This window comes from Oncorhynchus kisutch, linkage group LG10 (assembly GCF_002021735.2).
Source record: "Oncorhynchus kisutch isolate 150728-3 linkage group LG10, Okis_V2, whole genome shotgun sequence".
Classification (NCBI taxonomy): domain Eukaryota; kingdom Metazoa; phylum Chordata; class Actinopteri; order Salmoniformes; family Salmonidae; genus Oncorhynchus; species Oncorhynchus kisutch.
The window spans coordinates 57,225,536-57,252,848 of NC_034183.2; the positions used below are offsets into that span (position 1 = coordinate 57,225,536).

The window sequence follows — 27,313 nt, forward strand, 5'->3', positions numbered from 1 at the left end:
CGAGGTAATGATTAATAGACCAGATTCAAGTGTTTATAATGTTGATGGCATTGGCAGCAGGCGATTTGATTTTGAAGGGTTTATAGGCAGCCTAAGCATTGCGTTGCGCAGTGGATTTTGGTTATTTGCCAAAGTGGAAGTCTGCTTTTTTTGATGGTTTTGTTTTTGTTGTTTTTGACGGAAATTGGGGAAACAATATTTTGGTCTCCAACACAAATTCAATCTACAAGTGTCCTCTGCTGGTCTGCTGCAGACATGACAGCGTGCGCAGCGGGCCCAAAAAATCTACGACTACACTAAATGCAACAGCGCGCTCTGTTGGTCAAATCATCCACAATTAGGCTACAGCTGGCTCGAGAAATGCTCTATTCAAACACCTTGCCAAACGTTAATTGCGTGCCAGGTCCTGTTCAACACCCACTGCATAGTAGGCTAATAGCCTACTTGTATTATTATGATTATTAGTTTAACGGATTAGTCTAATAGCCTACGTAAGGGCAGAGGAACATCGTCGTGGAATTTATTATAATTACAGTATCATCCACGATGTATTGAAGATTTAAAAAGGCCTTATTCTAATCAGAGAGATTGGTCCAGTTTCTACTGTTACTTGAAACACACACAGAGACGATTTACGATGAAAGCTGATTTATTATTTTCTTCCAAAAACCCATAAAACCAAATGGGGAAAAATACAAACTGAGCATTTTACAGAAGGCAAAAAACTAAAACAAATGTGCGAGTAGGTAAACCTATAGTTGTGAACAAGTAATACAAATAGAAATGTATAAAAAAGAAAGTAAAACAAATATAAAACGTTATAAAATCCAATTGCTCAGGAAATCCTATATTAAAGGGGGGGTTAATGTAAAAATATAAATCCAAATTGAGACACAAATGAGCATACAAAAGATTAAGAACACCTGCTCTTTGGATGACAGACTGACCAGGTGAATCCTGCTGAAAGCTATGATCCCTTACTGAGGTCACTTGTAAAACCACTTCAGTCAGTGTAGATGAAGGGGAGGAGACAGGTTAAAGAAGGATTTTTAGGCCTTGAGACAATTGAGACATGGACTGTGTATGTGTGCCATTCAGAGGGTGAGGCAACTCCACATTAGGAAGGTGTCCCAAATGTTTGGTATACTCAGTGTATTTTTGTATTTTGGACTTCAATCCTTTTTAAATTATAATTTTATGCATAACTACTACTGTAGAATAATGTCAAATATTATAATAATTTTGGTATACCTATATTACAATGCAAATTCTTCATTAGATCGATAGTCCATTCTATCACTTTCTAGTTACCAACCAATCCAAAAAGGGTGACCACTGAACAGGAATTTGAACCTTGCCTACCACCTTACACACCCTAGTCAGTACCCAAACACCCCACGTCACTCCTTCCCTCAGTAAAACCGCTCATAAAACCTTTTATTCAAGAAAATAAACAATCTTTCATTTCAGAAATGTAGTACCTTTATTGGAGAGTTAGAGTAGCTACCATTTCTAGTTGCCTTCTCATGAACATTACAACTGTTATTGACCTCAACGATAATGCTGCTGCTACCAAATCTTTTGTTGGGAATTATCTGTCTGGTCAACACATATTATTATCTTTACACTCAGACGGATCACCACAACATACAGTGTAACAAAAGAGTTGGTTATGAGGGGAAGATCTTTGGATAAAAATTCTGAAAAAATGCTTAACTGTTACAATGACTAAAATGTGGTTGGAAGTTAGCCAGTAAGACCATAATTTAAAACAACAGTATCCTGATAAGGTTGCTGTAGGCCTCGTCACAGCTAGGTGTCTGACATCTAAAGTAGCAATGCTGTGTGTAAAGGTTGTCATCTGTTTAACAGTGTTGAAGATCCATACCGTTACCTCTGTGAAATTTGAGTTGAATAAAAAGACACTATCAAAAATACTCTAGCGTAAATAAAGGTTGTGTAGAAATCTCAATCTATTGTGCTGAATTAAACTGGAGTCCTGTATCAGAATTGTTTTAGCACCAATCAGCTGACTGATTACAATCGATAAAGGACACTTCAGAGAGATATGTGTATTTTAGAATGAAATGGGTGATTTTGTCATTTTAGAATGATATGGGTGAATTAATCATTTCACAGTGATATGGGTGACTTTCGGCATTTCATAAATGATTGCGATGAGACACAACATATTCCTACTGTGTCCTTGCAACGGATCGATTATCAATGGTATATAGAATGACATATATTGCTTGTACAGTAATAAGTAACAAATGCATATGAACAAAAAATAAGCTACAATAATGAACTACGGTAAAGTAATACAATCTTGCTTATCTAGCGGCAATAAAAAAACACTAAATGAATGTAAGTGGGACTATTGCTGAGTTGAGTTTGTGTGTTGAGCTGTTTCAAGGGAAACGGCTTATTCTGACATGTGAATATTATCGGAGATTGATTTCAACCAACACTGTAACAAAAAAAAACAGACTCTTGTGCGTAAAGAACTATATGTGAGTATAGCATCACGATGAATTCCTTTTTTGTTTGAAGAAAAGATGCGTTAGGATCGTGTCAAGTGCTGGGTTTCATGCCGACGTGCACATACAGTACATACGGAGAGAACACACAGAGAGAAGAGGAAAAAGACCATTACAATCACTCTCTCACACACAAATACACACAGACAGACTCACACACACACACACACACACACACACACACACACACACACACACACACACACACACACACACACACACACACACACACACACACACACACACACACACACACACACATATATATATATATATACACAGATATCAACACTTGTGGTGGAATGGTTGAGGAGCTGGTTGAAGAGGTGCTGCTAAATTCTCCAAAAGGTATCTTACAGTGTGTGGTCACTTTGTTTCACCAGAGGGGGGAGAGGATCCCAAAAGAGGAGACTTTGGTGATACCTTGAGGGTAAAACAATATTTATAAATCATCACCTGATGCACCCACAAGTGTTGTGTGTTTGTTTTTGTTCAAATGTTAACGTACATTCTCTGTTTGACAACACTTACAGGGGAAGGAGGCTTGGCGAAGTTGAGGTGAGCGTAGAGAAGCACAGCGATGTCATTCTGACTGGCCTCCAGGGCTATGGACAGGGCTGAACTGCCATCCTAGTGGAGAGAGAGAGATAACCATAGGTTGGGTTGCCAAAGAGAGAGAGGGTGAGAAAGGCAAGACAAAGTAGGTCAGGCTGAGGGAGGGATGAGAGACAGGGTTGGGAGCTGGTGCACACAGCTGCACCGCCGAGAGCAAAAATAGAGAGACAGAGACAGAAGAGAAAGTTAAAAAACAAACAGTCAAAGACACTGCATTGACATGGGAGACAGACTCATAGATGCTGTTAGACAGAGAGTAGGGAAAACAGGGTGGGAAAACAACTAGTAAAATGCTATGTAAAATCCTAGAAGTTTGGGAGTAGGCTTGTTGACTCACGTTGTCAGTGAGGGTGACATCACAGCCTGGCACAGACAGCAGCTGACGCACGATGTCGACGTGGCCGTGCTCGCAGGCACACATGAGCGCCGTGGAGCCGTCGTCGTCGCGGATGTTGACCTGTGCCCCGCAGGAGAGCAGCGCCCGTACCATGTCACCTCGCCCGTGACTCACTGCCAGCATCAACGCCGTCTGACCCGCCTAACAACATAGAACAGTTACCCGTTAGGAAGGCCACGACTTTTACCAGTCTCCTGAACGTGCGACCTTCTGACCTAGAAAAACTCCAGGCAGTAGTTATAAGAGCTGGCCTAACACCAACAGTCAGCTTTTCTTACACAAAATTACAAAACCATCGGAGGCAAGAAAAGACATGTCCTGGCCCAACATAACCAATTGAGAATTTGAATTCCATCAGAACATAGATACAATGAGGAGCTATCAGCAGCATACATGCAAAGGAGCCATCTAACTGAAGTAGCTGAAATAGCCATTTTGTCAGGGGCTCGGGAGGAACGTCATTGGTCTGCTTGAGTTTGGCTGTGTGCAGGGAGGCCTGCTGTCCAGCAGGGGGCATAGTGTACCTGGCTGGCTTTGGCGTTCACGTCCCCTGTGCGCAGCAGCTGCAGGACAGTGTGAAGGTCACTGTCAGAGTGGAAGGCAGCCAGAGCTGTCAACATGATGGCTGTGTACCCGGCCTTGTTCTGCTTGTCAGCGTTGCACAGGCCTGACAGGGAGAGAGCGACCAGGACACGTTTATTATGGGAATTAAATTCCTAAACCATTCCACTAACAGTCATGCAGTACATGAAGGTTATACATACAGTCCATTGTATCTATGGCAGACCACAAGTCTGTGTTAGATATACACATTCATACAGTGCTGATCCATGTACTGTACGAACAAACCAAACACTTACTTGTCCACCATAAAAGTAAACCACTATTCTCTTGTCTGTAAACACACACATCCCCCAGTCACTCACCAGTGTCCAGCAGCAGCTTGACCACAGGGAAGTTGGAGTGGGAGACGGTGTAGTGCAGGGCCGTGTTGCCGTTGCCGTCGGCCATATTGACCACAAACTTCAGCAGCTGTGGGGAGACGGAGGAGAAGGTATCCATATAGGCCCTGACCATGGCAGTGTCTGCTGCCTTGTGACAGGACACACGAAGCCACTCCTGGAGCACCGTGGTGTAGGCTGTCCTCTGGGGAGGGAAATCACAGAGACCGGTCTCAGACTAACAACCAGACAGGACTGGTCAGAGTAACTCACACTGTTTATGATACACAGATGGATGTAGGCCTGACTGCTTTAGCATAATGGGATAACCCAGTATTGTAAAGTGCAGGAGACCTGAGTTCAAATCCCGCTGGTTACATGAACACAATCTTGTAGAAAGTGACTATATGAAATGACAAGTCACAGATGAAGTCATCTAAACTGGAATGGTGGGCAGAGTAAAAGAGAATTGCATACTGCTGCTTGCTGGCTGAAAGCATTTGGTTCACCCAGGGCTTTCTGCAGGGCATGGAGAGATGCCATCAGGCTCTCACTGAACTCCAGTCTGACAGAGATGAAAGAAAGCACAGCAAATTCAAACACATACATACACAATATCATAATGCACTTGAAATCATTGATGGAATGACACATCTACTGATTAGAGTTTTTAAATGGTTATGCTGGTTTACCTGGTTTCTTGATTGGCTGCTCCAGCAGCACTTGGGGCGTTTCCAGGTGCTGGTGTCGAGGCTGATGATTGGACTATCCTCTGCTGGGAGCTTTGTTCAGTAGCTGACGATTGGGTAGCCCAATGCTGAGGGGCGAGGTCAGTAGTTTGTGATTTGATGGCATCTAGCTGAACGGTGACATCAATGGTATTTGATTGGGTGACACCCTGCCTTACTTCCGGGTTAGTTGCTTCTGGTTGGCATCTGGGTGGCTTGGGGGGTGCAGAACAGGTAGCTGCTGATTGGATGGTGCACTGCTCAGGTGTAGTGGGTTCAGTGCTAGTATTTATGGAGGTACACTCCTGAGGGATAGGGTCTGGGACCGATGATTGGACAATACTCCCCTGACGGACACAGTCATTGGCTGGAGATGGGTAGGTAGTCTCAGTGGGGGTAGAGTCAGAGGCACATTGCTGCACGGCAGTGTTCAAGGTTGGTGATAAGGTGGATACATGCTGCAGTCCTATGCTTATGGTTGCTGATTGGCTGGTGCTCCGCTCAGAGGCAGGTTGACAGGCTGGTGGTTGGACGGTGGTGGTTGGGAGCGGAGTGACATGCTCTAGCCTTGTGGAGGAGACTGGGACTGCTGCTGCTTGCTGGTGCCGTCCCGCTGCAGACTCTGGTGCTTCTGGGAGTTTCTCTGTGGTCTCATGATATTCACTGGCATCACTCTCCTCTGAACTCTCACTGCTACTGTCGTCTGAGGAGGTGGACTCATACCTACAGGACAGAACAGATCTATCACACACGTCAACTCACGATCTCTGTAGTGTAACATGAATACACTGTTACACACTATCAATAACACACGTACCCTCCATTGACTCCAGTGAACTGCAGGTTCTTCTTGGTGGATGGAGAGCCAGGTTCTCCTTCTGCCTTATGTTTCATAATGGACCTCAGGGCGGTCTGGGGAGAGGCTGCTGCAGCTGGAGAGAAGACCCAATGTTGCCACAATGTTATGTTACGTCAGGGACAGTTAGCGGGAGGGTTAAGGTAAGGAGTCGCACGGTCCATAGCTACCTGGCTTTGATGGGTCTTCTTGATAATGGACGGTGTTTATGGCAGTGTGCTGGGGTGTCTCTCCTTCCTGCAGATGCAGCAAAGCCATCTGATTACCAATGGTATCAATGGCGATGGCAGGATTAGTGACAGGCACAGAGGTGGACAGCTCACTTCTTAGGACCTCTCGGACCTGTTTGGAGGAGATGGCGATCGGCAGCTCAACAGCTGCATCTGGAGGAATGGAAAGGAAGAGGACAAAAGATGGAAGGGATCAACAATCAAAGAAAACACATGGTTTTCCAACCTAACAACTCATTGTTATAGAAAACATTTGTACATTATACAGGAGCATACAGAGGTAAATGCCTTGCTCAGGGGCACATCGGCATCCTCTTTCACCTAGTTGGCTCAGGGATTTGAACCAGTGACCTTTAGGTTACTGGCCCAACGCTCTTAGCCACTAGACTACCTGCCGCCCCATTTAAACCTACTTCATTTAATTTGATATCACTTGTAACTTATCACTGAAGTCAGACCTACCCTCTGGGCCCAGGGCCTGTGCATGTCCTCTGTGGGTTCCCTCCAGGACTGTACCACCTGGAGGGAGGGATGGGGAGCTGCACCCCTCTGCTCGGAGCAACGTGCCCACCCCCACCACAGTGGCTGGTTGCTCCAGCGTGTACACCTGGATTCCCACAGTTCTCTGTGCCCGGTGATGGGGCTGCTGGGTAAAGCTGACTACCGTTTGCAGGCTGCGTCCCTGCTGCTCCTGCCAGCTCAGACTGGTGGCCCTGACCGAGTGGTTTGCCTGGGGGGCCAGAGCCTGCCTCTCCCTCTGAGCTGCCTGCACCTGCTGCTGGGCAGCCAACAGCTCCTGCATCGTCCTCTTCAGCTGGCCCTCCAGCTGGCCCACCTGGCTCTTCAGGGCCTCTGTCTCCGGCACCAGCCCCAGGTCCTGCTCCTTCACCCCTATGCCCACATCCACCAGCTGGCTGCCCCTCGCCTCCTCTGGTCCCACCCCAATGGTACGCACTTCCCTCTGCCCAGCCGGCCGCGCTCCACCCACGATCACCGTGTCCTCAATCTCACAGCCTGAGTCTGCCTGCGGCCTGGAGCCCTCAGGACTGGTGGGGGTGGTGGGGGACAGAGGCCCTGCTGCAACCCTGGTGGTGGCTTCAGCTCCAGAGCTCACCTCCTCCTCTGGGATGTCGATGTAGAGCTCCCCTCGGGGCCGGCCCACTCTGCCAAAGCCAAGGGTGTGTCCCAGAAACTTCTGGCTCTTCAGCTGGACGCTTAGCTGCCTCTTCTCCTCCTGCAGCACAGAGATCTTCACCTGGAGCACGGGGATGGTCTTCACCTGCTCCTCCAGCTCCCGGATCTTCCTGAGAGCCACCGCCATCTGCTCTCTCACATGCTGCAGGTGGGCCGGGGTGGGTGACACAGGCGTGGACATGCCGGAGCTCATTGGGGTGAAGGAGCCCGTTCCTCCTCCATGGGTGCGGTTGTAGCTGTGGGCGCTGCTCAGGGAGGTGGTGGATCCGGCCATGCTGTTGTGCATGCTACCCAGTGTGCTGGAGAACCTCCTGGGGGCCCCTTCTTTCTCTTCCTCCAACTTCCTGCGGGCGTCCAGAAGTGTCTTCTCCACCCGGGCCGTGCTGAAGCTGGGCCTCTGGGAGTGGGAGTGGGAGCTGTGTGGGTGGTAGCCTGGGGCGCAGTAGGAGAAGGATGATTGGCGACTGTCCTGGCTGGTGTTGGAGCACAGGGACTCTGTGGAGGTCCACCAGGAGCCTGTGTAGCCGTACCCCCGGGGGAGAGACCCGTAGCGGGGCCGGCGCTGACCGGGCACCTTCTTGATGGTGTTTCCCTTCTCAATGTCGTTGACATACTTGAGGAAGTCTAGGTCCAGACGGTAGCCGTAGGGGGTCTCCACAGAGTAGGGCGCCTCCTGCTCCTTCCCGTGCAGGGAGGGGGGAGCGGACGGGGTAAGCTTCCCTGCAGGGAACAGGAAATAGAGTTAAAACAAGCAGAAATCTGCCATCTAATCTCGGACTCAGACTTCAGAAAATAGCATTATCTCTCGGGGATACTGAGTGCTTGGGTATATACTCTAATAGTAGTTACACAAATTAGGTAGAAACAGTTTGATAAATAAAGTAGTAGGTTATAGCCAGACCTTGATTGGTTTAAGATATCTAAAGACCTTAGGTTGATCTAAGTTATTTTGGATGTTAAATACTTCAGGCCAAGGCTGAAATCCTGGACTGAAAAGCATGCCAAAGGGAGAAACTCCATTGAAATGACTTTTTAGTCTTAATCTGTGTCTGGGAAACAGTCCCTACATGAGAAATAGATTATTCACTCACATGATAGTTTGTGGGGGATGATTCAGTATTATGATGTTAAGAAATAGAAAGAGTATAGAGTTAGGACCATACCTCCTGGGAAGCTGGGGTCCATGTGCAGCACCTGAGCCATGATGTCACACGTTTACCCACAAAACCTCACCTGGGGGGAGAGAAAGACACAGTCATACAAACCTATCAAACACTTCCACAACACAGTCAGAATAACTACTCCTAATGGAGCAACCCACTGTAAGGTATTTGACAATACACTGTACACAACGGGGGTGGGGGGGATACCATAGATTCACCAGCAGGGGAAAGGCCAGTGAAATTTTCAACCTTAAAGGGTTCATCGGTTGTCCCCATAGGGAAACCCGTTGAAGAACCATTTTTGGCTACAGGTAGAACCCTTTTCATTCCAGGCAGAACCCTTTCCACAGAGGGTTCTACATGGAACCCAAACGGGTTATACCTGGAACCGAAAAGGATTCTACCTGGAACCAAAAAGGGTTCTCCTATGTAGATAGCCGAAGAACCCCTTTGGAACCCTTGTTTCTAAGAGTGTAGGGTCACAATGACAACCCTTGTAGTTGAAGAGTCTCTCTTTCTCACGAGGGCAGAGTAACATAAGCTGGGTTTGTATTGGTCAATATACTGCTTCTTTGTTGGGATGGCCTGAGAGTTTAATTGGTCATACTGTAGGATGGTCATATGGTGGGTTGGCTATATCTAACATCTTGTTATATGTCCCTAAGAATCTCTATGTGTAATATATTTAGCCCCAATTTGCCATTTCTGTACTTTTCTGCCTGCTTATGTTCTTTCTGCTCGATAGTAGATCTTTCTGCTTGATAGTACATCTTTCTGCTTCATAGTACATCTTTCTGCTTGATAGTACATCTTTCTGCTCAATAGTACATCTTTCTGCTCAATAGTACATCTTTCTGCTCAATAGTACATCTTTCTGCTTGATTGTACATCTTTCTGCTCAATAGCACATCTTTCTGCTCGACAGTACATCTTTCTGCTTGACAGTACATCTTTCTGCTTGATAGTACATCTTTCTGCTTGATAGTACACAGTTTGTTTCTGGTTCTAATATTCCGAGGAGGAGAAGAGTTAGAAGGGGAAAGTTTCCTGGCAGCTTATTCCAGGAGAGAGAGGTCGGAGGCTGCCAGTTACAGCCTTATTAGGAATCGTTTGTGAACACTAACAGAGGTTCTCGATTTAGGGTTTACAGACACTCTCGCCCTTTCTTTCTCTCCCACTCTTTTTCCATTTATTTTCCCCTTTCTGTTCCCTCTCTCTGTATCTCCCTCCATCTCTCCCTCCCTCCTCTTTCATTCTTTCTCTCCCCCTCTATTCGTCAGCTGACAATAAAGAGATTTCAGCTGACCACTGTCTCCCCTCATCCCCTTCCCCCTCCTCTTGCTCCCATACACTCAACCCAAGATAGTACATTCACCACATTAAACACAATCAAAACAATGACCAAATGCACACTGGGATCGACACTGAGAAAACCAATGCATATTTCATGTTGTTGTGAACTTTCTTTCTATTCGCCTACTGGATGTCTTGCTATTGGTGTACTAACATTTCTGTTTGGAAGTTAATAGTGATGGCTGAGCTATTCTTCTGACACCCTTTGCAGTTTATGTTTGCTTGTGGCAAGAGGAAAGTGACATGCTGCCAGCGATGACATATTGCCCACAATGAGGGGTCTCTGATTCCGTGTGTCTCCCCGGCTGCTAAATATTAACTTTCTAGGTCATTCATTTGTGGGAACTGGGGATTCACTTTTTCAGCATTACATCTCTTGCATTAGCCACTGGAGCCTCACCATCTGAATCTGTAAAACAGACATCAAAAGTTTGGACATGAATTGATTTTGTTCTTAGGGCATACTTAGTTCATGCCCAGTTTACTGTTCTGTTCCATCAGCAAGAAAGGAGTCTCTCTCTGCTCATTTCAATTTCTGTCTCTCCCCTCGCTCGTCCTCTCCCTCCCTCTAATCTCATGACTCTCGTCAGCGCCTGTTTATGCTCTTGCCCATTTCAGGGAAAGTAGGGCACTTGGAAACATTGACTAGATTGACTTGGTATTTTTGAAGCCTGAATTTCTCTGTATACTGTAGCTCTCCCTATCTCTGTCTTTCTCACACTGATATGGCAACACACACAGACATGCACGCCCACGCAAACACATACACGCACAGATACGCACACACCACGTTCCCACACGAACCCCCCCTCCCCACACACACACAAACAAAGAAGGCAAACAATTTGATATGATCAAAAAAACGCTGATAAGATCAAATGTGACCTCCGCAAAATGATGACAGGACATGTAGTGTTAGTATCAAAGTAGTTGCAACAAGGGCCTCCCGAGAGGCGCAGTGGTCTAAGGCACTGCATCGCAGTGCTAGCTGTGCCACTAGAGATTCTGGGTTCGAGTGGTCTAAGGCACTGCATCGCAGTGCTAGCTGTGCCACTAGAGATTCTGGGTCAAAGGCACTGCATCGCAGTGCTAGCTGTGCCACTAGAGATTCTGGGTTCGAGTTCAGGCTCTGTCGCAGCCAGCCGCGACCGGGAGGCCCATGGGGCGGGGCACAATTGGTCCAGCGTCGTCCGGGTTAGGGGAGGGTTTGGCCGGCAGGGATATCCTTGTCTCATCGCGCACTAGCGACTCCTGTGGCGGGCCGGACGCAGTGCACGCTGACACGGTCGCCAGGTGTACAGTCTTTCCTCCGACACATTGGTGCGCCTGGCTTCCAGGTTGAATGGGCATTGTGTCAGGAAGCAGTGCGGCTTGGTTGGGTTGTGTTGTGTTGTGTTTCGGAAGACGCATGGCTCTCGACCTTCGCCTCGTCCGTACGGGAGTTGCAGCGATGAGACAAGACTGTAACTACCACGAAATCGGTGAGAAAAACGTTTTTTATTTTTTTATTTAAATAAAAATTTCACGTTATTTAAAAAATAATTCAAATAAAATAAAAAGTAGTTTCAACAAATCAAATGACTTCTGAGATGCATTGTTTAATGTGCATTTCCTGGTATGAGTACAGTATAAATGCTTATGTGAGCGTATCTGAAATATGGAATGTGAGTGTGTCAGATGTCTCTGTGTGTGTCTATGAGAAAGAACAGGAAGGTGGCGTGTGTGTGTCATTGAGAGAGTACAGGAAGGCGGAGGTCTGGTTGACAGGGGCACAGTTGATGAGATATAATTAGAGTGTTCAGTTCAGCTACACAGCGTGACAAACATCCCGGCCCTCAGCAATGACGACGGCCAAAACTCTCCTCTCCTCTCCACACCCTCCTTCTCTCTCTCGTTCTCCTTCTCATATTAACTCTCAATTTAGTTGAATATTCCTTTATTTTCCTACTCCCGTCAAGTGAACACGTACTCTGTTACGGGCCGCTTTGTTCTCTCTCCCCTCTCTCTATTTAACGCTTTGCCTGGTGCTCCAATTCCTACCCTCCCCCAAACCTTCTGCATCTGCCTCTACAACGGTGCCTCGTTAGGTGTTTGTGTGTGTGTGTGTGTGTGTGTGTGTGTGTGTGTGTGTGTGTGTGTGTGTGTGTGTGAGTGAGTGAGAGCGTCCGTGCATGTGTTTGTACGTGGGTGTCCACCCGTAAGTGTGTGTCTGCCGTGTCTTTGTGCTCCACCATGTATGTGGGTGACCTTACTCCCTCTCTCTCTGGGCTGTAAACAGTGTTCCATTGAGATGACAGTGATTAGAGTCCAGTGTACCCCCCTGCTCCTCCTCAGCAGCACCAGCACAGCCAGCCAACCATTCTTCAGTGATACACTCCCAGACCCAGACTTTAACCTCCTCCTCTCCTCCAGCCATTCTCTACCCTCCTCCAGGAGGAATGAGTTGCCCCAGACTGATGCCCCCCTCCTCCCCACGTTCCAGACAAGCGGAAGTTAACATTGCCCGCCTCCAGGGTCCCCCACTCTGACTATTAAGATTAGAAATCAAGGGGAGAAAAACTCAGATCCTTCAAGCACAAAATAGGATGTGTCTCTGAGACTGCTGATGTCCTGTTGGATGCCAGAGTGTGCCTGCGTGATTGCTGCTTTGCTACTTTTAAATCATTGTGACTTGTTGCAACATTGATACACCGAAGCTGTTTCAGAATGTGCTAATATACCGACCGCTACATTGTTATCACACAGAGTCCCTCAATAAAAGATACAGGTGTCCCTCACCTGTATGAAAACATACATACCACATGTCTTACCACACATTACACATATCTTAGTGATCAGAGGAGGGTGACCATCATGGTTAGTAGGTAAGATACAGTAGGGTTAGTTCTGGAAGAAAACTCTCAGGGCTAGTACTTCAGTCAGGTCCAGAATTATTGCCACCCTTGACAAAGATGAGCAAAAACATTTAAAAAAATTAGCGGCTCAGTGTCATTATCCTCGCAAGGTGAGGTATTGAAAGGTATTGGAAACAGGGGTGCCAAACATTTGAACCCTATCTTTTAGAGAAAATTTCTTTACTTGTTAAACAAAATCTCTTTCTCTGAGCAATTATATTAATATAATAATTATAACAATATCATTTCCCAATTTATTTGAGCATACAATATGTCTCAGTATTTGTATTATTTATTTTATAGTCCGTTTTGCTAATCTTTATCAAGGGTGCCAATCATTTTGGACCTAACTGTATGTCCAACACATTGTCTTTATTCAGTCTTACCTCCTTTTTTATTGCCACGGGGATTAAGCTGTGCTTATAGCAAAGTAAGAAATACCATGAATCCCACAACCCAGAGAAAATCATGGAATTTTCCACCCACGTCTTAAATAACTGCCTTTTGTGTGATTGCTATTCTGCACAAGTTTGGGAATGGGAATGGTTTATGAATTAGGAAAAGAGGGATTTATTTTCTGCTCCATACCAGCTGCTCGGTGTGCTGCAGGGTTGGTCTCTCCTCCTCCCCAATCTCCTCACTCTGGCTTCTCTTCTCTCCTATTCTTCTTCCCTCCCCTCTTTCTCACGGTCAGCACCTGAGCACAGCATGGAGGAAAATAATGGAACGATATTAACATTTATATTAAGAAATCATAACATCCATTTCATAAACCTACTGAGATAGAGATCAGAAAACAGAAAAGACCAGATAGATCCACAAAATAAACTTGGGATAAATGCAACCAAGTTCCAAATGAAGCACATCATTGAGGTATCCGGTGAATCTTTAACCAGCCATCAAATCTCAAAACGTCCATGACAACTCTAACAGGTCCATCCCAGCCTCTCCAGAGGGCTACAAACAGGCCTCTCATACAAAACAGGGATTACCCACTGTTTAGGCAGGTTACCAAGGACTGGTTACTGTAAGACTAAAAGCACCCAGGTCTGCAGTAGAAAACAAACCCCAGAAACACATTCCACTGCCTCAGAGTGATAGCTCCACACATGAAAAACATCCTTTCCATCTCACCACAAAATGCCAATCAAACTCACGAGTCGATGGACCTCATTTCAGAGCAACAGCAGACCTCCATGCAGCTAGTGCCTTGAGAAATGTCTCATCCATCTGAGTCTGAACCACAACAACACAGACTGCTATATGGCCAATCAACCAAGGCTGGCTGGGAACCTCCCTGTCATGACATTGAGCAATGTTTTCAGGCACTTCTTGACTCACACTCTTGAACCCGGTGCCATGTAACACACTCCTCTGGTTTCACAGGAACACCCAAATCAAATCATCAAATCACATTTTATTGGTCACACACACATGGTTAGCAGATGTTATTGCGAGTGTAGCGAAATGCTTGTGCTTCTAGTTCCGACCGTGCAATAATATCTAACAATTTCACAACAACTTCCTTATACACACAAGTGTAAAGGAATGATTAAGAATATGTACATATAAATATATGAATGAGCGATGGCCGAACGGCATAGGCAAGATGCAGTAGATGGTATAGAGTACAGTATATACATATGAGAAGAGTAATGTAGGGTATGTAAACATTATATAAAATGGCATAGTTTAAGTGACTAGTGATACATTTATTACATCCAAATGTTAATTATAAAAGTGGCTGGAGATTGAGTCTGTATGTTGGCAGCAGCCACTCAATGTTAGTGATGGCTGTTTAACAGTCTGATTGCCTTGAGATAGAAGCTGTTTTTCAGCCTCTCGGTCCCAGCTTTGATGCACCTGTACTGGCCTCGCCTTCTAGATGATAGCGGGGTGAACAGGCAGTGGCTCGGGTGTTTGTTGTCCTTGATGATCTTTTTGACCTTCCTGTGACATCAGCTGGTGTAGGTGTCCTGGAGGGCAGGTAGTTTGCCCCCAGTGATGCAGACCTCACAACCCTCTGGAGAGTCTTACGGTTGTGGGCGGAGCAGTTGCCGTACCAGGCGGTGATACAGCCCGACAGGATGCTCTCGATTGTGCATCTGTAAAAGTTTGTGAGTGTTTTCGGTAACAAGCCAAATTTCTTCAGCCTCCTGAGGTTGAAGAGGCGCTATTTCGCCTTTCTGTGTGGATGGACCATTTCAGTTTGTCAGTGATGTCTACGCCGAGGAACTTAATACTTTCCACCTTCTCCACTACTGTCCCATCGATGTGGATAGGGGGGTGCTCCCTCTGCTGTTTCCTTAAGTCCACGATCATCTCCTTTGTTTTGTTGACATTGAGTGTGAGGTTATTTTCCTGACACCACACTCCTAGTGCCCTCACCTCCTCCCTGTAGGTCGTCTCGTCGTTGTTGGTAATCAAGCCTACCACTGCAGTGCCGTCTGAAAACTTGATGATTGAGTTGGAGGTGTGCATGGCCACGCAGTCATGGGTGAACATGGAGTAAAGGAGAGGGCTGAGAACACACCCTTGTGGGGCCCCGGTGTTGAGGATCAGCGGTGTGGAGATGTTGTTTCCTACCCTCACCATCTGGGGGCGGTCCGTCAGAAAGTCTGGACCTATTGGAGAGGTAAGCAAATTGGAGTGGGTCTAGGGTGTCAGGTAGGGTGGAGGGGATATGATCCTTGACTAGACTCTCAAAGCACTTCATGATGACGGAAGTGAGTGCTACGGGGCGATAGTCGTTTAGCTCAGTTACCTTAGCTTTCTTGGGAACAGAAACAATGGTGGCCCTCTTGAAGCATGTGGGAACAGCAGACTGGGATAAGGATTGATTGAATATGTCCGTAAACACACCAGCCAGCTGGTCTGCGCATGCTCTGAGGACGCGGCTGGGGATGTCGTCTGGGCCGGCCCAGATATTGTTACCCCAGGATCTTGCCAAGGCATCTCCACGACATCACCTATACTTACACGTGATTTGCAAGGAATACAGCCAATATTCGCTATCTGCAAATCCATGTGATTTCAGATTCATCCTGTCACAAATACGTGCAAGTTCCAGGAGATAAGCAGCGTGATAATGGAGGTTATTTCCTTTTTCTCATAAATTGGAATTCACTGCGACGCCTGGGACTTAACTAGTACATTTCATTATGGAGTCGTGGCCAAATGACGTCAGACATTTCCATTTACAGAATGTCACATTATGACCTTTTATCTTACACAGTCCATTGTTGAATACTTTTGTCATGGGACAGAGGGAGGGAAGGAGAGAGTGAGAGAAACAGAGCCTCATAGAGGAACGACAGCCAAATCACAATGAGCCATTCATTCAGCCCCTAGTTCCACAGCTGGTTCTAATATAGAGCTAGGAGTGGCAAAGAGAGAGAGAGAGAGAGAGAGAGAGAGAGAGAGAGACCGAGAGAAAAGCAGAGAGAGAGACACACACACGATCAACCCATATTTACATACATAAATAAAAGAAAGAGGGAGGGAGGGAGAAAGAGAGGCAGAGAGATGGCGAGAGAGACGCATAGATAGATAGACAGAGAGAGAGAGATAGGAGAGAGAGACACATAGATAGATAGACAGAGAAAGAGATAGGGGTGAGAGAGACTGTTACAGCATAGAAAATAAGCCTCAAAACAAACGTGATGTTGTCTGAGGCCCTGTTGTGGATCCAGACACTGTCAGAGAGTGGAAATACAAACAGGCCCAGTGATGACGAGCAACCAATGTCTGGGAGGTCTGTGTACATGTCTTAGACTCCTACTCTTATCAGTCATCACAAATCAATACAAATGTGATTCTATCATACTATAAGGCATCAGTAAATATCACAATAAAGTATAATAACGGTGTAATAACTAGTTTATACAGACTATAAAATGTCATAACTAAACTAAAACTACATACCCAGTATATACCAACCTACACAGTATATACCAACATACACAGTATATACCAACATACACAGTATATACCAACATACACAGTATATACCAACATACACAGTATATACCAATGTGTATGTCGTGTCCAGTGTTATGAGGGAGGAGGTAGGCTCTGCAAACTTTTGTACATTCTTGTTTTTGTGAAAGAGTCAAACAGTTCTGAAGAGATAGGTTAACACACACTCCCACGTCTGCACCCACCACCCTTTCATCACACAGCTGAAAACACACACACACACACACACACACACACACACACACACACACACACACACACACACACACACCAGGATCCTTTGAACCCATGGAACTCCCACAGCTCCACAAACACAGCTGAATCATTTCAGTTCATTGTTTCAGGTATAAGCTCTGAAGAAACAAAATGTGGAGGGCATACAGTAACTCCGTTCTCATCTTCCATCTAAACACGCTGGGAAATTGTAGTGATGAGTATCAAATCCACCATGACAGTAGTAACCTTTCAACAGCAGCAGTGAGATGACGACATATATGCAGTACACCCACTCAAAAGGTATCACCGTGCACAGGCACTCAACACCACAACCCCTCAACACTAGACCCCAGACTGGAAGAGGGCACGTCGTGGGTCACCCTTTCTCACTGTTCATTATAAAGGACTATATGTCATTGATGTGCCATTAAAATAGCTTATTGTGGGATTGCCTGAGGTCTGATGAAGAAAGGGTTACAGGAAAGGGAGCTCCGTCGCTGTATTCCCCCAGGACCCAGAAACAACCCAGTCACTTCCTCCAAGCCCAGGAGAAAAAGTAACAAGGAGAGGGAAAATGAGACGGAGAGGGAGAAAGAATGAGGGAGTAAAGTAAAGAGAGAGCAGGAGAGTGGAGGTACAGTATGTGAGTGAAAGACGGAGAAAAGAAAGAGGGGTGTGGGTGAACAAGAGGGGCGAGGCTGGAGTGGGGGAGAGAAAGAAAATAAGGAGGGAGAAGAGAATAACTTTTAAATGGAAACTTCTAGAATGAGAACACCAATGACTGTTCTAAGATTTCGAATCCACCAGTATGAGTCATTGAAACTCCCAGCAGCCACACCATAATGTTGTGTCCTCTGCTCTTGCCAAAACAGGGCAGACATCACAGGGATTCAAGAGGAACTCTTGACCTAGGGTGAATTACGTTTGAAAAGAACTTTCTTCATCATCTGAACTTGATACGCCTGTAAGATTACTATCATATTTTGAACATTCCACTTCTGGTTTAAGGATCAAAAGTGACTCACAATAGAAACCCAGCACACAAAGAGGCAGCACTTCTAGTTTCTAAATGAAGCTGAAGGTTATTTTGTCAGCACCCAGGCTACTTATGATTGACCTCAGTCCAATGTGTATAATACCATTATATATATTTTTTTAAACGAACAATACATGGTCAAATTGGAACTATTATGAAAACTCTTTTGGAAACCAACAAATACATACATCACGCTGGTGTTACATTATTCGCTGGAGGAGAAACCTTCCTGGCTCTTTCTGCATCTGAGTGCTGTATGTGACCCTAACTCTCATCCTAACAGATGGCTTAATTTAGCCAACTGGTCTTGCATTAATAACTAATGACCAATGAATTGCTGGTCTCTACTCAGAAGTGGCAAGGATGGTAGCCATCCACAGCCATTCATTTGGTTACTTTACAAGTAAACCACTCTTTTTAGAGCAAATGCCGTGCCTCATTCGCATGAAAAACAAGACTTTCGCATGTGCATGAGGAGGACAGATGCTCTCATATGACCAGGGTATAACAAATTACTGTGGGCGATGTGCTTCTGAAGAACTAATAGTGGGTTTGAACTAGGAACAGTGAAGACATATCACATTTTTTCAAATCAGATTTTATTTCATCAAATGCTTGGTAAACAACAGGTGTTGACGAACAGTGAAACGCCTACTTTACGGGCCTTTCCCAACAATGCCGAGAGAAAATAGAGAAATAGTAGAAAAGTAATAACACATAATAATAAAAGTAATAATAAATACACAATGAGTAACGATAACTTGGCCATACTATACACACACAGAGTGTGAGTGAGTCATTGTGCTGGGGTACGAGGCAATTGAGCCAGTACATATAACTAGGAATAAAGTGACTAGGCAACAGGATAGATAATAAACAGTAGCAGCAGCAGCAGTAAAAAAAAAAGTCCCTGCAAAAAGGGTCAATGCAGATAGTCTAGGTAGCTGTTTGCTTAACTATTAGTATTTAGCAGTCTTATGGCTTGGGGGTAGAATCTGTTCATGGTCCTATTGTTTCCAGACTTGGTGTGTTGGTACCACTTGCCGTGCGGTAGCAGAGAAAACAATCTGTGACTTGTGTGGCTGGGTGAACAGGGAGTGCAGGAGGGGACTAAGCACACACCCCTGAGGGGCCCCTATGTTGATGGTCAGCATGGCGGATGTGCTGTTGCCTGTCCTTACCACCTGGGGGCAGACCATCCAGGATCCAGATGCTGAGGGAGGTGTTAAGTCCCGGGGTCCTTAGCTTAGTGATGAGCTTGGAGGGCACTATGGTGTTTTGAATGCAGAGCTGTAGTCAATGAACAGCATCCTCTTACCCAGGTGGGAGAGGGCAGTGTGGAGTTCAATAGAGATAATCTGTGGACTTGTTGGGGCGGTATGTGAATTGGAGGGTGTCTGGGATGATGGTGTTGAAGTGAGCCATGACGAACCTTTCAAAGCATTTCATGGCTACAGATGTGAGTGTTACTGGGCGATAGTCATTTAGACAGGTTACCTTGCCATTCTTGGGCACAGGGACTATGTTGGGCTGCTTGTAACATGTAGGTATTACAGACTGGGTCAGGGAGAGGTTGAACATGTCAGTGAAGCCTTAACCCATGCAAGCAAATAGGTTGACTGTTTTTAACATTAAGGAGGAGTAGGGTCTGGAGAGAAAAGACGGCACGCTGCGGAAATAGTCTGTCCCACACAGCCAGGGAGTGGCCTTACTGCTTGACCTGGCCTCAGCCCTGCCTGCCTGCTCACATTACGTCTGGAACAGGAGAAGAATAAACATCAGCATCACAGCTGCCATTGGTCATTGTGTTGACCCCTCCAAAGGGAAACTGCCTGGCTAAGGGTGGGGCCTAGAGGCAGGAATTGCAACAGAAACAAACGAAGAAAAACTGTATGCATTAGAGAGAGAGGTGGAAGGAATGGGAGAGACAGCGAGTGAGAGACAGAGTGAGAGAAAGAGAGAGAGGGAAAATTCCTGTGCAGAACAGGAGGTAGAGGGATAAGGATTGATGGAGGCCAGAGAGGCAGTGTTCTGGAAGGATTTGGGGAAGGTTCAGGGGAGATGGAGACGAAGACCAGAGCAGACCTGTTAGTCCGGTCAGGCAGGGGAATGCTGGTCAGACTCACAGCAGTTTTGGGGTTAAAACCTCAGGTCAGTGGAGCCAGTCAGTGGTGGTCACATGCAGCACAGTGGGGCAACGGAAGGAAGTAGTCAAGCACTGAAGCACTGTTGATGTATATAAGTGACCCGTTCACCGGGATCCTCATTGATTGTTTCCAGACTGACTCAATGAGTGAAGTAAATCGGATAACAACAAGCAGGACTTGAACCACACCTATAGACACGGCAGGTATACACAAACACACAACAAGGTATTAGTAGGTTGTTGCGAGTCAGCGAATAGAAAAATCTATCTTCCCTTTCGGAATGATTCATGTATTAAGAAGGATTACCTCCAGAGATTAGTCCAGCAGATAATGATTTCATGCTTCCTTGGACTCTACATGCATGATGAAGGAATATGTTGACTGAAAACGTTAAAGGATTTGTCTCTGGCTGTAGGTCTGGATAAATAAGTAGTGGTATTAACCCTCAACGGCCAAATCCACCAATCTGGCCCCATTCTAATATCAGAGCTATGTCATCATCCCCTGCTATAGCTAAATACATCTGCACCTCTCCACAGCAATGAGTGATTAGCCGTCATAAGCAAGGATCTATAGCCTACAGGCTCCACCAAAAAAACATATTAATACTGATTGAGAATTTGGTGATAAATTACTCTAATTTTAAAGTAAAAAATATTGATACTCTATCAATAAAAAGGTGCACAAACTGTGATCCATTTTCCCACCAAAACAAGAAACGGTATGTTTGTGTGAAATTTGCATAAAACTATACATGATATCCAAATGTGTATTTGAGCTGTGGCCTATTATACACCTTCTATGGCAGTAGTGTAAGGCTCAAGTATAACATGCCTTTCTGTGCAGAAGTAGAAGGCTTTCTGCTCACTGAATCAGTAACAATTGTTCATTGACTGATGTGATAGCACTAGTTTCCAGACTCCACAAGAAGACATGAACTGTAAAATGGCAGAGTGAAATATACCTTGACGGCCTACACGCATTAACTCACAGAGCGTCTGTAATTATATTCCACTACATGATTCAAGGTGATAGGCAACTCTAAATTAATTGCTCATGTGTGTAACCATGGTTTCAGCTGAACAGAGGGGTGTCAGCAAGGGGACAGTCTGGCCCGCTACGACCTGTCCGCAAATTCTAATAAATCCAGACAATCACAGACATGAAGCTTCATGCAGGTTAATGGCGTAATTCCATTAGTCTAGCTAAATCATTTAAAATGCCCAGCGTGTGGTCCACCGCTACAAATGGGCTTTATAACCTTGCATTCCTCCATTTGGAATTGCACTACAGCGCCCCTCGTTCCAAACGTTGTAATCCGGAATGTGGTCGGTGAGACAGGCTACGCATTCCATCCCCGCTGCTGCTGGCACGAGCATGGGAAAACTCCAACTGGGCACCTTACATTCTAGGACACCTATGGATAACTGTGTCGGTCACCTATAAAGTAGGCCTAGTCTGTGTGAAAGCAGACTGCTATCAAGTGATCAATGATTGATCAAAGGACACCATACAATTATACGGGCCTATCTAGACTGTAGCCTATTCCCACAAAATGACACTTGGGTTGTAAACATCTTCTCCAAAGTTCAACAGTTTAATAATTACCAATAGATAAACCTTGAAAATCATTAGTAGTCTATTAGGCCTACAGGCGTTAAATGTTCTTCCAGATACTGCTTCTTCTAGAGAGGAGGAAAACCCGATAGAATGAATTCAACTTTCTGTTGAGGCAGCCCTCCCTTAGGCCCTATAGCTTTCGAGGCAGACATCCGTTCACTGAACTGACCACCAGTCACGGACGGGCGGTTAAACCAGACCAAATTTAAGGGCAGAGTGGCAATGAGAAAGTGATGAACATCTGGAAGTAGGCTAATGAAAAGTGGAAGAATGGAAGGACCCACCCTCTCCCTGGAGTAACGGCAATCACGGGGTTTTCTTTAAATGAGGGATTCATCTTAAATTATTGAGGAATTCAATTTAAAAACTTTCTTTGATTGAAGAAAGAACATGATCGAAAAACGTTTTAGTTGAAGTTCCGAATTTTAAAAAGTTTAGCCAGAGTGAGGCTGGCAAGTTTCCAAAATGTTCCAGAACGCAAATATGAACTAAATATCTTCTCTCCAATTTGAACAATAACCTCAGTGAAAATGTGAGACCGTTCTCTCAGCTGTCAATAAAATTCAGCCAACATGACCTAAACACAAAACGTCTTAGGGATAACACACGCGCCAGTACCCAATGCATTGTGTGCGCTCCCTCGAGGAGCGCGTTATCGCCAATGATGCTCAGCCAAATAGCCTACTATACACGAGAACAAAACTACTCATTAGGCCATTAATACTTAGAGTAATATTTAGGGAAAAGTGCACACCAATTCATACAAACATAACGCAGTTAAATAGATAGAGAATGGGCAATAAGAGACCCGTTACTTCTAGAAGTAAGACACAATCCGGGGAACGGATAGGACAAAAGAAATCTTACGCAAGACACCATTTTGGACTTATTAATTGAGCAAATGTTAACATACAAGCTGCTGGGAATTAAGAATGTATGATCTTATCAAAAGGCTGTTGTCCTTACCTATCCTTATAAATCCGTTCAGACGTCTTGGGCCAGGAGCGCTCACTGACATGGAGACAAAAACACCGCAGCCAAGCGGTTCAGAACCCCCTCCCTCCGCTCTTAAAGGGCCAGGAGCGTCTTTAGACTAGACTAGTACCTTAGGCTAGAAGCCCCATTACACTCCGACATCTCTGCATATTCATTCAAAATGGTAAAATGTAAGAGTTGTAATAAGAGAGTCGTCGTATTAATGGCTCAGTGTGACTTATAGAAATATAGCCTAATGCAAGGGTGACCTAAAGTCCGTCAGCATTGCTTTCTTTCCATTCCATAAAAAAAATGTATCGGTGACTGCGCATGGGGAATATGGTCCCCGTAACATGACGTCATACTTTAGTCTCCCCTGGAATCTACCCGTGTCTTACAGAAGACTAAATAGTCGATTGAGGGACGTAAATGTGGTTACTGAGAATGGATACACCACAGCTATATCACTGATTGATTTTATGCCTAAAAAGGGTGGGCGTGTTTTTATTGTATATCGTGATACATACCAATAACACACACTAAATCCACAGAGTGGGTGTTTACTTTGGCAGACAAACATTACGGCTACAATGTCAGGCACACCGGCACAGGAAATTAATTGCATGATGAAAAATAACAGAAAGGGGCGCATACTCCGACATCAGGTTCAAATAGAGATCTGAGGGGTCCGCTCTGCATCACCTGGCCAATAATTAGGGTGGTTCATGTCTGCAAAGATGCGTCCTGAGAGCCAGATGACTATACCCGTTCAGTTGCTCCAGGATAACCCATCCATAGCCTATTCATAATCCACTCGAAATGGAACGTTACATCTCTTTTTTTTTTTTTTTTTTTTTTTTTTTTTAAAGCAATAATATGCCATATGTCGATACACATAAAAATTAGATACCCATCTGCATTTTTAACACAATATACTACAGGCCTATAGCCTATCAATTAATAAACGAAGGTGTTTAATAATGTAGTCGTTTAAACATTTCCCCTGCTGGCTAAATCCAGTCCTGGGACTCATATTCCCAGGGTAGTAAAACCATGTGTCTAGAATGATTAACCCTCTCAAGGTTATATACAGTACAGTGCATTCGGAAAGTATTCAGACCCCTTGACTTTTTTCACATCTTGTTACATTACAGCCTTATTCTAAAATGACTCAAATAAAATTCCTCATTCATCTACACACAATACCCCATAATGACAAAGTGAAAACCGGTTTAGAAATGCATTTAAAATAAAAAACAAATACCCTATTTACATTAACATTCAGACCCTTTGCTATGAGCTCAGGTGCATCCTGTTTCCATTGATCATCCTTGAGATGCTTCTACAACTTGTTTGGAGTCCACCTGTGGTAAATGCAATTGATTGGACATGATTTGGAAAGGCACACCCTTGTCTATACAAGGTCCCACAGTTGACAGTGCATGTCAGTGCAAAACTGAGCAATCAGGGGAGAAGGGTTTGGTCAGGAAGGTGACCAAGAACCCGATGGTCACTCTGACAGAGCTCCAGAGTTCCTCTGTGGAGATGGGGGAACCTTCCAGAAGGAACCATCTCTGCAGCACTCCACTAATCAGGCCTGTGGTAGAGTGGCCAGATGGAATCCACTCCTCAGTAAAAGGCACACGACAGCCCGCTTGGAGTTTGCCACAATGCACCTAAAGACTCTCAGACCATGAGAAACAAGATGCTCTGGTTTGATGAAACCAATATTTTACTCTTTAGCCTGAATATCAAGCGGCACATCTGGAGGAAACCTGGCACTATCCCTACGGTGAAGCATGGTGGTGGCAGCATCATGCTATGGGGATGTTTTTCAGCGGCAGGGACTGGGAGACTAGTCAGGATCGAGGGAAAGATGAACGGAGCAAAATACAGAGACATCCTTGATGAAAACCTGCTTCAGCGCACTCAGGACCTCAGACTGGGGTGAAGGTTCACCTTCCAACAGGAGAACGCAAGGGTGGGTTCGGGACAAGTCTCAATGTCCTTGAGTGGCCCAGCCAGAGCCTGGATTTGAACCCGATCGAACATCTCTGAAGAGACCTGATAATAGCTGTGTAGCAACGCTCCCCATCCAACCTGACAGAGCTTGGAGAGGATCTGCAATACAGGTGTGCCAAGCTTATACTGTCATATCCAAGACTCAAGGCTGTAATTGCTGCCAAAGGTGCTTCAACAAAGTACTGAGTAAAGGATCTGAATACTTATGTAAATGTCATATTTCCAGGGTTTTTTATTTGATACATTTGCAATAATTGATCAAAACCATTTTTTTCTTTGTCATTATGAGGTATTGTGTATAGGTTGAAAAGTGAAACAACTATTTGATCTCTTTTAGAACAAGGCTGTAACATAACAAATGGTGGAAAAAGTCAAGGGGTCTGAATACTTTCCCAATACATTGTATATTAATCAGCACTGATAAAAGCAGACTGTTAAGAATGAGAGAACATTTTAATAGAAAGCAGTACAAAAAAAAAGAAAAGTGAATAAATAAAAAAAGGAGTTATTTTCCTGACTGGTAAAAAAAATGCAGTTTTAGACAAGCCTTGTGAAAATACAATAAACAGAGGAAATACAGTAGTTACAGACGTTGGTACGTAGGTGCGGCAGTGTGAATACAGTATAGTGCAATACAATAAAGGAGACGCAGTCCAATACAGTAGTTTAAAAAACCTACATTACATGTTTCCACCAACCACAGGGTTGAAGATTCATTCCAGAACATGTGGAGTGTTTGTCAACACACACACAGAGAGACAGAGAGACAGAGAGACAGAGAGACAGAGAGAGAGAGAGAGAGAACGAGAGAGAACGAGAGAGAAAATGTCACTGCCAGTCTAGCAGTGCTCACCATGTGAACATCAGTGATGCGACAGTGTTTTTGGTCAGTGCAGTAAAAAATAACATTTCACAGTGTCACCAGAGACCATTTGTAAGGCTCCCTCTCTTCCCAAAGCCACATCTCTCCAACCTACAATGTGTCCATTGTATGTTGATCTAGAGCAGGCGGGCCTCTAATGATCAAAATGTCATACTTCTTCATAATGAATTCCTGTCCTGATACAGGGTGTATGAAAGGGAGAAGTCAGTAGTGAAAGAATGTCAGTTATTTGGTATGAGGATCGTTGGTTACAGAACGACTCCCTGGGAACATTTAATGACTACGTCTGGCAGCAACTGGTCCCCCACCAAAAAAAGAATCACACACAAATTCACTAAGGCCACGAAACAGGCCTGCTAGACCACACAGTGTAACCACCCAGGCCCGTCCACAGCAAACATGACACATACACAAGCAAATGGAAAGAAGCCTATATCCTGTGCAGTCGGGGCAAGACACACACTCAAACACAAACGTCCAAGTGCACACATTCAAACGTGGCCCAAAACAAACACACAATTAGGGAAGCGCCTAGGAGCTGTTTTGGATTCTCCAGTTCAGGAAAAGCTACATTTAAACTGAGCGCAGATGAACAGTGAGGGAGAGGCATCATTCTGGGTCCTCCTCAATGCAGAGAGACTCCTCCTGAAAGCTGGTCTCTGTAAATGCCCAGGACAAAGAGAGATGGTCCAAACGACTATGTTTACAGTGCAGATAAACTTCCAGTATAAACAGAGGGAGCTTTTCCTATAGGAGTGTGAGAGACAGAGGGGGGGGGGGGGTTGGAATAACAAGCTAGGGAGATGGAGGAGGATGGTGTGAGTGTTGAGGATAGACTGTTGGTGTGTGAAGGGGTGGGGGAGACAGACAGACCAGCTGAAATCAAGAGTGTCTCAAGCTCTCGGTTTCCTCTCCGTTGACGAGGTCTGCTGTGCTTTCAACAGTCCCCCCTGCGGAGACTGGACCTACTGAAGGAATTTCTGTGAAGACATAAAAAGATCAAAAGACAGATTAAAATGCTGCTATCTGGATGAGGGGTTTTTGCAATGTGTGGATGAAGGAGCCTCTTAATTGCTGGTTTGGTGTATGTGATTTTGTGTTCTGGCAGGTGTGGCTGTGCTGTATCTGGCTGTGATTAGAAATCCTCCAGCCCTCCCATAAGACACGCAGCTGGCTCCACAAACACACAGTCAGAAACCAACCAACAATGTGCCGGACGCTTTGCAAAACAGATCTGCTGAGATGATTGAAGCAGCAGCTGCATTGTGTGCGGATGAAGGGGTCCTACTAGTGGTACTCAGTGGGGCGTGATGCATGTTTTGTATGACTACGCGTATGTAAAGTGTCGAGTTTCTACGGTGTTTTTCAAAGCAGAGGCTGGCAGTGGGGTGTTCAAATGGATTAGCTCACAGCGTGTGTGTTTGCATCTGTGTGTGTGTTAGACGGTGTCCAGTTACTATTGTGTAGGCTGTAGATGTCAGTGCTCTGTAGAGCTGGATGCACTCATGTTGTGTGTGTGTGTGTG

The 27,313-nt window shown here is 45.2% G+C and overlaps 2 protein-coding genes across 10 annotated transcripts in view; both read right to left on the reverse strand.

The window, feature by feature from the left end:
- Positions 1–631: 631 nt before the first annotated feature.
- Positions 632–23,000, reverse strand: LOC109897306 (KN motif and ankyrin repeat domain-containing protein 2). Of its 4 annotated transcripts, XM_031834140.1 has the most exons (14): positions 22,875–23,000; positions 13,500–13,608; positions 8,665–8,734; positions 6,770–8,221; positions 6,248–6,460; positions 6,039–6,153; positions 5,186–5,944; positions 4,971–5,058; positions 4,479–4,698; positions 4,077–4,219; positions 3,493–3,693; positions 3,072–3,170; positions 2,898–2,963; positions 632–2,581 (listed from the first exon to the last, which is right to left on the reverse strand). In XM_031834140.1, exons 3-13 carry the CDS (start codon positions 8,702–8,704, stop codon positions 2,907–2,909), a joined length of 3,387 nt encoding a protein of 1,128 aa, XP_031690000.1. In that variant the 5' UTR covers positions 8,705–8,734; positions 13,500–13,608; positions 22,875–23,000; the 3' UTR covers positions 632–2,581; positions 2,898–2,906. The 4 variants fall into 4 exon arrangements, with proteins under 4 accessions (XP_031690000.1, XP_031689997.1, XP_031689999.1 ...); XM_031834137.1 differs by having other exon boundaries at positions 632–2,963; XM_031834139.1 differs by lacking the exon at positions 22,875–23,000 and adding an exon at positions 14,069–14,161 and having other exon boundaries at positions 632–2,963.
- Positions 23,001–25,113: 2,113 nt separating this feature from the next.
- Positions 25,114–27,313, reverse strand: part of LOC109897307 (dedicator of cytokinesis protein 7) — a 36,616-nt gene continuing 34,416 nt past the window's right edge. For all 6 annotated transcript variants that reach the window (XM_031834132.1, XM_031834136.1, XM_031834135.1 and 3 more), the window contains one exon: positions 25,114–26,768. In XM_031834132.1, the coding sequence (XP_031689992.1) occupies positions 26,726–26,768 (43 nt within the window). In that variant the 3' untranslated portion in view covers positions 25,114–26,725. The remainder of the gene's footprint in view (positions 26,769–27,313) is intronic.

Coding starts and splice junctions, on each gene's coding strand:
- LOC109897306 (XM_031834140.1), bottom strand. CDS start 8,704: ATGGCTCAGGTGCTGCACATGGACCCCAGCTTCCCAGGAG. Junction 4,699..4,970: donor CTTTCAGCCAGCAAGCAGCA/GTATGCAATTCT, acceptor TTCCCTCCCCAG/AGGACAGCCTACACCACGGT. Junction 3,694..4,076: donor TGAACGCCAAAGCCAGCCAG/GTACACTATGCC, acceptor CTATGTTGTTAG/GCGGGTCAGACGGCGTTGAT.